A 13130-nucleotide genomic window follows, 5' to 3' on the forward strand; every position below is an offset into this window, starting at 1 on the left:
ATTATTGTATAAGAACAGTGAGTCTCTAACCGCGAGAAACCGTTTTACCCGAATTGTAATTCGGTTTTTCCCAAATTTCTTCCGTTTTTCAAATTCGGATATCTCAGTGAATATTGCACTTACTGTTCGAAACATGGAATTTTTTTGGCATCAGGAGAAACAGGACAACAACTTTCTAATTGGGTTTCGGGGCACACGGGGACGGTATAAAAATTTACTTTTCTTATTTTAATAATCATACAACACCTTGAAACATGAATGACCAGTAAAATGCCGTACCCTGTTTGCTATGCACTCTGTATATGTAATAAAATATGTAATTAAAATACTTTTATAGCTAATTTTTTACAGCTTGATTGTAGCGGGGGGGGGGGCAGATAAGAGCCACGCTCTCTCTTGTTGGTACACTGGGCTTGAGCTATGAAAAGAGACTTGATTTTCTGAAAATGTTTGCATTGGAAGAACGCAGGTGTCGGTGGGATATTTCATAGAATGCACCCCTGATCCACCACTAGGGGTATACAGGATAGTTAGTAAGCCCGATGGCGCAGTCCTGCTCAGCAGGAATATTCTCGCAGGGCGAAACGGGACTGACCCCCTATGTCAAACACCAGCAAGGCCAGGTTCGAGAGAGGTACCACCTTTCTTAATTTACCCCCGATCCGGTTTTTGAACTGACTAGGGTTTTTGACTACCATCGCTCTCAACCAGCCCAGGGGCTTGTCGGGGGTATACGATTGAAGTTTTTAAAATTTTTTAACGGAATTGAAGGATGGACCATGAGTTATTTATACACCGTCAATGAACTGCTTCGACAAGGGGACACCAGTATCGATTAGCAAGGGACAATTCCAGGTTGGGCTTCGCAGGAAATTTTTCTCTAACAAGGTCATGGAATAAATGGAACTGCTTACCCCCAGGAGTCGTGAATTCTATCAGAATTGATACGTTTAAAAAGAAATACGATGTTTATACTGAGAGGAACCAAGAGGATATCCATACTTAGATAAGAGAACCTTAATTTTTTGTGCGCAGTGTATTTTATTTGATCATAATCATTAGTCTTTATTAGTTTTATTTTAGTGTAGACAAGTTTTCTCGTGATAATTGCTCTTATTTTGGGTTTCTGTATTTTTGTTATATTCGGCATCCATATTTTTTATGGGCATCTTTTTTTCCGCCACCACGTTGGGCATTTTGCCTGTTGTGGCTTTTGTATTTTTATTTACATTTGTATCTGTAATTTACTAATAAATAGAGCCCGGAAGTTTAGGCACTAAAAATAGTCAAAATAGGCAGGCAAAAAGGCACTAAAAATGCCTGAAACAGGCACTAAAAAAGGCATTTATGGCATTATAGCACTGAAAAAGGCAATGGTTAAAAAAGGTGACTAAAAGCTACGATATTAAGGGTCCGAAAACTAGCTAAAATCTTGGCTGCACTCACTCAGTCTCTACTGTTTCAACAGATTATAATAAAATCCATTTTTTTTTTGTCAGCTTAATTTGATATTATCATGCCAAAGAAAAAGCGTTTGTGGTTCCTAAAGGTTAGGTCGGAGTTCGATTCAATCGAATACTTGATGCATAATTAGCTAACATGCAAAAATAGTGCTTGCCGAAATTAAAGAATAATTATATCAAAGTCATTTTCAAATGGAATTATTTAAAAGAAATTTCATATAATAACGACACCTTTTTCTCAAAATTTTCAAAGATTAAGCTTTGTATTTCGATCGGTCGGCATCGATTTTAAAAAAGATCTAATTTTGGACATGATTTTTGCGTATCTGAAATAACTTGCCATGTTTGTTTGTAGTTCATTTATCTATGGTGTGAAAAAACAAAATCAAAATAACATGGGCTCTACGGCTAGAGCCCTGTCACCTCACATCCCGACGTTTTGTAGTATGATGTCAACTAAAGGGGTACTAGGACAGATACCGGTCAGCTATTCAACTACAAGGCTGTGCAAATGCACGAGCAATACATGTGGAGAAAACAAAACTTCTAATTTATTCTCAACTTTTCTTATACTGTACATGGTCACTCTCGCCTAGAACTCTTAATACCTAGATGCGAATTCAACGGTATTTTGATTGCTCTATACGAAAGAAACGCATAGCAGAGATGAAAAATCTTCGTCACTTTTATGCCTTACACCAATTTTCCTGTCTCAGGCACTTATGCCTATTTGTGTTTAAATAAGGCCGGGCGAAGAAAAGCTTTCTGATGGTAATTAATTCTAAGGGGTTGAAGATTTTAAAAGTAGTTCTCAATGCTAAAAATATCTGAAGTCTACAGAGCATGCCTCTAAAATTCACTAATGAACATAAAACTGTCAAAATAGGCATTTACGCGGGAAAATCTCAAAAAAGCATTTTTATGAAAAAGTGTGAAAATTGACACAAAAAAGCATTTATGGCATTTTGCCTGAACTTCCGGGCTCTACTAATAAAGAATAGAAATTCTCTGGCCATGAGTTTTTCAGTCATCGTGAAAAGACGATGAACTTTGGGAACATGATATCGACAGGACAAGGGGAAAGTTCAACCCCGGCCCGTCATTTGGGGAAGGGGGTTGGGGGAGGTGAACAATAGAAATGAATAAAAAAAATGAAATATATATACAGGGTGAATCTGACCTATTCTGCCAAATGAAAGTGGGTGATAGACGAGCCCAAGCCCCGTCATGAAAGACCCCACCAACCCTGTCCTATCTGAAACCGTTTCCGAGTTATGGTGGATAATATATTATGGGGAAAAAGCGTCAGGTCCGAAAAAAATCAAATTTGTTAATTCTGCGAAATACCTATATGCAAACTGAGAATACATTTGGAAAGTACACAAAAAATGCTGTAGGGTGACACCAATTTCATCGAAATATCTGGTTTCAATGGCGAGCTACAAGCGCTGAAAGATTGGCAAAATCGAATTGTTGCCAAAATTTTTAATTGCCAATTCTGCAAACACCCTTCTAGCTAAAATCGGTCAAATTTGCCAAAAACTTGTTCATTTCATTAGCTTCCGAGAAAGATTTTACAATAAACCACATCGTTTTTCTGGTTCAGGAGAAATTAGTCCTTTGTTTGTAATACATCACTGAAATTAGTGCTTGTTGAAGTAGATATTCGACGAAAATTCGAAATTGGCGGTTACAGATTTTGGCGACAATTTGATTTTGCACAAAAAATCCTATAAGGTGACACTACCTCCATCTACAGGATATCCGTATTAATAGTGATCTACAAACGCTCAGAGATCAGTATAGTGAAAAATTGAATTGTCGTCAAAACCTACCAACATTACTTCGACAAAGGCAGATTGTAGTGATATATTGCAAACAAACGGCTAGATAAAAAACGACTGCATAGGCCTTAGGTCCCGTGCTGATTTTTCTGAGGCCCCTCTACCTAAACAAACCTGCCTACCAATTTGCACATACAAAATCTCAAAAATTTTAGCGAGATCAAATTGTCACGAGGCCTTTCCGGCACTTGGGTCTCCCGAATCGTGGCATCATAGGCAAAGGGTAAAATGATTTTTCTGAAGCCCCTTTCCCACATAAAAAATACTTGCTTACTGATTTGAAAACTTACTCTCGAAAATTTTAAACAGATCTGATTGCCATGAGGAGAACGGGAAATGCGTTAAGGGGTTAAGAGGACCGTGTGTTAAAGTGGGATGGGAAGGGCACCAAAATCACTTGAGTGCTTAGGACCTTCATAAGCCCTGGCATCCGGCCCTGGTAGGATACAACAAACAAACAAACAAAACGAAAATCTTAGTGTAATATAAAATGTCCATCGGAGCGAGTCATCTCGCTTAACACCTTATTGGTGAGCAATGGGTTTGATTGGCCTTGTTAACGTGTGGGCTAGAAGCCAGCATCAGTTTTATTGGGTTGAGTTCATTAGCTCTGGTGGATCTGATGAAAATATACAAAGCAAAAATATTGTGTGTGTGTGGGGGGGGGGGGGATATATACCATTAGGGACCACCCGTGCCATCTCGCTTAGCACCTCATTCGGTGAGCAACATGAATACGACAATAGGAGTACACACGTTTTGTGGACATGAAATGCATGAAGAACTAAAATAGAGGGAGGGCAAAAAAAATTCACACATACATACATTTATATACATATACAAATATAACTGCCAGGCCGAGTCGTCTCACTCTACACTTATTTTGGTGAGCAATGCGGGATTAGTTCAAGTAGGGGATTGTCTGAAGAGAGCTCTCTTAGGATTAGCTTCGGTCTTGTTGATTTGGTTGACTCGCTCTGGGTGGTCATATTTATAGAAAATGAATATATATGAAATAAAATAATTTATTTCAGTGCAGGGAGTTTTCCTCTTGTATGGGTTGCATGTAGGGCCGTCTCAACATCATGTCCTCTCCAGGACAACGTGATGTTCTAGAGCATCGTACTTAACTGGAAATGTAAGAGCTTAGCTTACACACTCACTGTCAAAAATCATATTGCTGCACCAGATCTCGATATGTAGGTTTTTTACGGACATGAGGTCCCTGGGCCATGCCTGGATGTATCTATACGTTATGATGGACTTGGCAGTTCTGCTGGATTATTAAAGTACAGTAGTTACATTTTTTCACTTGAAAGCTTCATTTCTTAACCTCTCAACTTTTTTTTTATCTCTGTGGCTACCTTAACAACCTGTCATTGCTCCCCTGAACTTGATATTCACCCGTGCCCCCCCCCAGAATATCCCAGGATAGCGCGGGGGCATATGGCCTCAGGCTGAGAACCACTGCACTAAAGCTTTGTAAAATTACAGTTCAACCCAGCTATAGCAAACTCAGCCAATAACGAACAAAATTTTCAGTCCCATCCCATGTGTATAACAACAATCTTTAAGAGTTTTATGATATGAAGTATCGTATAAATATGATAGCAAAATATACTTATAATCCCTTTTATATGCAACAATTCATCATCATCAGCAACAATTCATCATCATCAACAACAGTGGTACCTGGAACTACGTGTTTGATTCTTTCCTTAACGTTACTGTCTTGAAGCAAACTTCCCTATTGAAAAAAAAAAAAAAACATCTTTAATTGATTCTGTAACTATACGCTATTAATATTCCTACAAAAATCAGTTTAGCAATCACGCCTAGTCCTAAAACTTTGAAGTCCAAAAAGATCACGATTTTCAGTAACCAAATATGCTAAAGCTCTGTGAAATTATATTGGAATTGTAGTAGCCTAATTGTGCAAGGAATGCGCAAGGTCGATGCGAATGTGAGCCGGTCCCCATTTGGAAAAGTCTCTCCGCAGAGAGCAGGTAGACCTTCAACACGATTCTTGCACGACATGAAAATTCAAGCATTTACAAACTCCTCTTCAAAATATGGAAGACAGACAGCATCACCAGCAAAAACGCGAAACAAGCATAACTCTGGCAACCTAAATACGTTAGGACTACGCACACACTTGGAACACACATTCCGGCAGGTACCAAATCGTTCGAAATTCTGGAGAGGAATGTGTACGAAGTGCATGTGCGGTTAAGTAGTAGTAGTAGCCTAATTGCATGTATACAACAAATCATCATGAATTTTGTATGACAATAAGATATCATCACTACATCCAACACTATAAGTATCATTATATATTATATGTTACGAAAACAAGCAATTATATTTACGAGGACCCAAAATACCAAAAATATTGAGTAATCGAATAAAGAAATGAGAATTTTAATTGCGAAGTCCACATTTTCTCAATAACTGATCCTCCATAAACAGTACCTAACGTACCGTTGGGTTTTCACCAGTGACATCGAAGCTTGCGTTGCAGTGGGTGCGCTCGAGCACCTACAGTATTCTATACCACCAGTTTGAGCACCTCCAAAAAAAATCAAAATTTGCCATATAAAGCTCAAGGCAGCCAACTAGGAGTGCTTTACACTTGTCTCTGGTTTTCACTATAGAGCGATCAACTTGTCATATCCAAATCCTCAGTCGTATCATATGGTATGAAGTTGTAAATAAACTGTATAAGGGGGGGGGGTCATTCAAGTATTACGTCATCATCAATGGAGGGGGTTTCTGATTTGCTGACTTTTGATGGCAAGGGGGGGGGGGGTTTGGATAATGCTTACGTCATCGACCACCCTTTATGAAAATATGAGTTGTGATTCAGAGGGGCAGAGCTGATGACGAAATTTTGCTGACAAGAGGGGGGAGGGGGTCAAAAATGGCTAAAAATTTGCTTACGTAATACTTGAACGGCCCCTAAGAGCAAAAGCACGAAACAATGGTGTTTTTGCTGGAATGTCAAACATTTTTAAAAAAATTGATTGACTTGACTGTAGTATTACTCAGAGTTTTAAAAATTGATCTCGATTAATAGTGCCAAAACAACGCTGTGTCGAAAATGACCGTGGTGTGACAAAAATGATCAAAAATGACAACGCTGTGATTCGTCATATTCTAAAGCCAAGTGCACCTTAAATTTTAAATCTTTTTCTTGACTCTGTAAAGCACTCGATCAAAAGTTTCAGTGGCCAAATTGATAGCCAAATATACTGTTATATTGTTATTTTTTGTAGCCAAACTGGAATATTCATTTAAAAACAGATCTGAGAGAAAGCAGGTTACGCGTATCGTATCAACTATATTTCAGAAAAAAAATACTTGTAACGTTGTTCAACATGATATTTTGTGACTCCAGGTGGAATTGTAGATCGAACATCTTTATCGTAACTAATTGTTTTGGTTTCCTTCATAAGGTATGTAATATTTCTTTGAATTGGCACTCTTCCCAAGGATGTTTTTTATTTAACCACCAAGGAACCCCCTGCATCAGTAATTCCCCGACGATTTGGTATGAAAAGTGTAACGAATATCGGAAGATTTTAATAATAAATTTGTATTGAGCGTAGTAATCGGACTGTGGTTTCCAATCAGTATATCACTACAATTTAGAATGTCGCTGAAGTGCCTCGAGATCATACAGGGGTGCCGTGACACATTCAAGACTCCCAAAGATGCCACGAACATGAAAAGTTATGAAAATTCTACCCTACAAATATATTGTGTCACGAGGAGTTTCGGTATGAACGATTCCCAACGTGAGAGAAAGTCTAACTATGAGATCATAGAGCAGGCATCTTCAACCCGTTGCTCGCGAGCACACAGAGTGCTGGATGCTCGTGTCCGATTTCGTGCTCGTGAGCGCTTTATCAAGTAAACACCTAGTACAAATCGCATTGAAGGATTGAAATTCCTGATTTCATGCATGGGAATGTAAAACTTGCTGTAAGAGTGCTCTTCTGATGATGGGTACAGGCAGTGCTCGCGATTAGAAAAAGTTTGAAGACCCCTGTTATATATAGAGTAACTATCAACCATCAAACTATTTGAGATTCACTGAACTTTCATCTTGCAAAAATATTCATTGATACCTATATTTTTGCTTTTTACAGAGGTTCTAAATTCAATCCCCTCATCTTTTCATAATCATTTCCCGCCCAACTTTTGAAATCACTATTACTGTATTACAGGTATTGACAAATCCCAAGCGCCAGGTCACCAGTCACCATGAGTGAAAAATTTGTATTGGCACCTAAAATTTTTGATTTCTTATTAATACATTAGTGTCCGAGGACAACACAGTTTTATGAGTTTATATTAGTGTGTCTACTAGCATGTAAAGGGACTAACTCCCATAAGATTCGGGAAAACAATATAAATTTAGGTAAGTATTTTCTCGGAAAAAAATGTTTTTCTCCTAAGAAATTTATCTAGCGCATAATTTTTTTTCAATTTGTCAAGCCCTGCTGTACTGATTTCATCGATCATTATTAACAATCTTAGATGCTTTGTTTGTGTGTCTAAAATGCTTCGTTTGTGTCTCTAAAATTAATGTATAAGAAATAGTATCTAATTTTCCCAGCGGTACGTTTCGGCAATAATTTCCTCACTTCAAAAAAATAGTATTGCGTTTTTTTCAAAAAAATAAAACTTGTGACCTTTCTTAAATATAGTTTCTTTTGAGAGCCATCACCCTTGATCTACTAGCGTGTTTCTAAAATCGACAGCTTGCTACAAGGGCGTAGCGGGGGACTTGGGGGTTTGGTCCCCCGCAATGTGAGAAAATGACCGAAAAAGATGGCCAAATCTATTGTTCTATCACTTTGGTTTCCCCCCCCCCCGAACGAAATTTCTGGCTACGCCCCTGATTTGCTACCTTCGTGATACTGAAATCCAGCATTGCAAAAGAACCAGTCATACAGTGAACTGCCAAGACAGCAAGATGCGAGGAATGTGGAAACCACCCTGCAAAATAAGTCACAAAGCAGTGTTGATGAATTTAATCAATAATCCGAACGTATAGGCTTATTATCACAATACTGAAATATTTAATTTTTTAGATCAAGTACCAACATTCATTGATTTGTGAGAGTTGCTAATGTGCAGTAATTTTCATTGTCTATAAATAGGTTCACAGGTAATGTAAATTTTTATAAGAACTAAAATTTATCTGATCTTGCAATAGTAAATTATATAGTGGTCATAAAATAACTTTGCCGAGTTCTTAGCGACCAAAAAAATTACCGAATGCGCATATAAAATTTGAGGTAAAGGTGTTTTAGAATATGCGCTCGAAAATGAAAAGAGAAACGAAAACCTATTTCTCGCGGTTGCGGTAAGAGAATTTCGAAAAATTCAAATGACGACACTCACTTTTATGCATTGCAAAGTGATCGGCGCAGTAAAAACCATCAATAGCGTTGGAACGGTACCTGCAGCATGATAAACGCCGGCGGTAGACGCAGACAAAGAAACATGTAAACAGAAAATGCAGATCACATTTCTGCCGCAAGAAGTTCCACACCGAAAGGTTAGTGCACCAACCCTTTGGCGAAATCTACTTTCTTTCCCTGCTTCGGCGTTTAAGGTGCTGCAGGTACCGATCTAACGCCATTCATTGTTTTTCACTGCACCGAACACTTTACAATGCATAAAAGTGAGTCGCCATTTGAATTTTTCGAAGTTTTTTGCTGTGACCGTGAAAAGAGCTAGGTTTTTGTTCATTCTTCTCATTCTTGAGCACATACTCTGAAACACCTGTGTTTCGAATTTCATTTCCATTCGTTGATTTTTGCGGCTGTTAGGTGCCGTATATCGCAAAGTTTGTTTATGACCACCGTGTATTAATGACACGTGTACGATAATTTTACTCTCGCGTAACAGCTGTTTTTGGAATTTGTTAGGCTATTCAAATCGCGTTCGCATGTCGGTATGATTGTTTATAGCCATTTGGAATGGATTGTATTTTTTTTTTTTTTATCTATTTGTGTGTATTTTTATTCTCAGGGTCTTCCTATTTTAGTTTTCATTTTAAATACGATAGGCTGTTGTAAGTTTCATCGGATGTGTGAAAATTTGTGATTAGAAAAATCTCGTGAAATGATTTTGAAGTGAATTAGACTAATACATGCGGCGTATAAAAAGAGAACATGGAGAAATACTTCGCTTTTTAAAAAGCTATGATATGCCGTATTCACGTCGAAAAACATCATAAAAATTCTTAACTATTTAAAATGTTCTCTGCGTTTAGTGGGTTCATAAACCCCAATCTAGTAAGCTTTGAGCCGCAAACAAAACCATCAAGCTTCATTCTGCTGCTCTGTGAAATAAATAAAATAAAATGGATGAAAAAATATTTTTTTAAAATATTTCGAAACTTCAAAAACTGGTTTTTTTTTAATTAAAAACCAAAACGAAATGTATTAAAATATCTAAAGAGTATATAAGTGAATCAGAATTTTAAACTTCAATTAAAATTTAAATCTACTGATTATATATCGCGAAAAAATTATACAAATACAACGCCACAACAGGCAAAATGCCCAACGAGGTGGCTGAGAAAAAGATGCCCAAAAAAATATGGATGTCATATATTTCAAACATACAGCAACCCAATTAAAAATGCAATTAACAAAAATTATAAACAATATATACACATGATAAAATATTATACAATGCCCATAAAGAATACTTATGGTTGTCTTATTCTAAGTATGGATAGCTTCTCGATTTACCCCAACATGTTGATCGTATTTCTTTTTGAACGTGTCAATTGTGTTACAATTTACTACCTCCTAAATGGTAGGGAGTAAGCTATTCCATTTATTAACAACCCTATTAGAGAAATATCCCCCCCCCCCTGCGACACCATAACCTTGCATTGTCCCTTACCAATCGATACTGGTGTCCCCTTGTAAAAGCAGTCGATTGGCGGTGTACTAAAAGTTCATGGTCCATCCTATCCGTCCCATTGAAAATTTTGAACACTTCGATCATATCTCCTCGACACCTGCGTTCATCCAATGTGAACATATTCAAAAAATGAAGTCTCTCTTCATAACTCAAGCCCTGTGTGCCAATAAGGACACGCGTAGCTCTTCTCTGCACCCCTTCAACCAAGTCTATGTCCCTCTGTAGGTATGGTCTCCAAAACCTTACAGCATACTCCAGTCCAGGACGAACTAAGCCTCGAGAACGCGAAGAGACCTTTTTGAAAATGAGACCCCACAAGCATTCTATTCGCTTTTTTGACCACCGAAGAACAATGTTCAGAAAACCTAAGCCGCTCGTCAATGAGAATTCCCAAATCGGTGACCCTAGTTGCATCCGGGATAGTGACACCATTCAACTCGTAAGAGAACCGTGGGTTGCTCGAACCAAAATGAGCGACCATGCACTTATCAACGCTAAACGTCATGCTCCATTCATTTGCCCATGCTGCAATCCTGTTTAGACTGGTCTGGAGCGACTCCCTATCGTTTTGATTCCCGATTACTCCCATTAGCTTCACATCATCTGCGAATTTGCTACTAATCCCATCGATACCCTGATCGAGTTTATCGATAAAAAGTGAAAAAAGTATGGGGCCAAGGACACTTCCTTGAGGAACTCCACTTGTGACGTCTGTCCAATTAGAGAATTCCCCGTTCACCCATTAAATCTATATCAAGTTATAGAATCTTACCATGCAGAAACAAATTCTTCTCTTTTCTCCAGTTTGCTCATTACCTAAATTTGATCCATTACCAGTTATCCAGCCATTTACTGCTTGAAGATAACTGGCGGAATGGACCGGAGAATCCTTGTAGGGGTATTTGTCAACTAACACACCTGTAAAGAAATGAAACAAGATAGTCAATTATAGAAATAAACGCATGGAATCAAAAAAAATATTAATTTTATATTACTTATATTGGTGTCATTTTGAAGTCAAACTTTAGCGATACCAATAATTTTCAAATTGATAATGAAATTATGTAAACGAGTTGAATTTTAGACAATTTACTGAAGACTACTCTTTCGGGCTATAATGGACATTCCGAGTGTATTTAACCCCCCCCCCTTCCTATTTTAATACATAAAATCAAGAAAATTCCATCAATATTATATTGTTCAAAATCACTGGCATTAAAGTACTGTATTTTTACAGTCTCATTTGACAAATTGACTTGATTCAATCACTGTATACTAAAAACTCTAAATCTGATAAGATAATGTTTAGGGTGATTTAAAGTAGAGAACTATCAAAAATGAGTATTAGTATATTTGTATCCACAAAAAGCATCAGCACTGCACGGTTATGAACTAAAATTAGGAATCTTCAACGCGTAGTCCGCTGACCGTTTTGAAAAAAGAGCTACTTCACAATTTTTAATTTCACCCTTATTTACAATTGACAATGAATACCACTAAGTGATCCACCTCCTTCTCAGAAAATTTTAATTTGGCTCATCCCCTTCTGAAAGGCCGAAGTCCCCTGACTAAAATCAACCATCATGTAAAATAGTGGAAGTATTGATACCATAAGAGTAAAATCCAACAAAATTAATTTCATATAATTACAATGGACAATTACTAAAGTACAAGGATGACGTCACTCTCCGCTACCATACGAAGGTTTTTAACAACTGGCTGTTGCGAAGATATATTTTGGAAAGAGAAAATTCAATTGCCCCTGCGGGGAATCGAACCACGTCCTTTCACTTTCCGGATGAATGCACTAGACTACAGAGGCACCGTCCAGGTGAACGCACTAGACTACAGAGGCACCGTCCGGGTGAACGCCCTAGACTACAGAGGCACCGTCCGGGTGAACGCCCTAGACTACAGAGGCACCGTCCGGGTGAACGCCCTAGACTACAGAGGCACCGTCCGGGTGAACGCCCTAGACTACAGAGGCACCGTCCGGGTGAACGCCCTAGACTACAGAGGCACCGTCCGGGTGAACGCCCTAGACTACAGAGGCACCGTCCGGGTGAACGCCCTAGACTACAGAGGCACCGTCCGGGTGAACGCCCTAGACTACAGAGGCACCGTCCGGGTGAACGCCCTAGACTACAGAGGCACCGTCCGGGTGAACGCCCTAGACTACAGAGGCACCGTCCGGGTGAACGCCCTAGACTACAGAGGCACCGTCCGGGTGAACGCCCTAGACTACAGAGGCACCGTCCGGGTGAACGCCCTAGACTACAGAGGCACCGTCCGGGTGAACGCCCTAGACTACAGAGGCACCGTCCGGGTGAACGCCCTAGACTACAGAGGCACCGTCCGGGTGAACGCCCTAGACTACAGAGGCACCGTCCGGGTGAACGCCCTAGACTACAGAGGCACCGTCCGGGTGAACGCCCTAGACTACAGAGGCACCGTCCGGGTGAACGCCCTAGACTACAGAGGCACCGTCCGGGTGAACGCCCTAGACCACTAGAGTCTAGTGTTTCTTAACCTTTTTTTGCCCGTGGCCCCCTTGAACCATATTTTTTTCTCGTAGCTCCCCTGTTTTACCCAGAGTTTTCAACTCTCATCTAGAAGCAAGACACTTTATACGTATTGAAATGATTTTTTTCAGTGAATTTATACTGAACGAAAATTGGCCTCCAGACCACTAGCTTAGAATTTATTGATCTCCCCGCTAGTCCGAGTTCTATCAGGACCGTCTCAATATCATGGGCCCCCTCCTTAGGCAAAGTGATGCTATGGCAGTCCCATACTTTAGCTGGAAATAAACAGCCTACTTATTTTCAAAATTAATTGTACTATACAAAATATAAGGTGGGGTCACTTATGG

General features: G+C 39.1%; 1 protein-coding gene across 3 annotated transcripts in view; it reads left to right on the forward strand.

The window, feature by feature from the left end:
* The first annotated feature begins 6433 nt into the window (after positions 1–6433).
* LOC149065712 (formin-binding protein 1-like) overlaps positions 6434–13130 on the forward strand; it is a 146052-nt gene continuing 139355 nt past the window's right edge. The window contains exon 1 of one of the 3 annotated variants that reach the window (XM_089253868.1): positions 6434–6762. In XM_089253868.1, coding sequence (XP_089109994.1) covers positions 6685–6762 — 78 coding nt within the window. In that variant the 5' untranslated portion in view covers positions 6434–6684. The remainder of the gene's footprint in view (positions 6763–13130) is intronic. The other 2 variants (XM_089253867.1, XM_089253866.1) reach the window with 2 other exon arrangements.

Source organism: Pholcus phalangioides, unplaced genomic scaffold (assembly GCF_987345545.1).
Source record: "Pholcus phalangioides strain wild (caught in Gottingen) unplaced genomic scaffold, Ppha-v1.0 ptg000039l_1, whole genome shotgun sequence".
NCBI lineage: Eukaryota > Metazoa > Arthropoda > Arachnida > Araneae > Pholcidae > Pholcus > Pholcus phalangioides.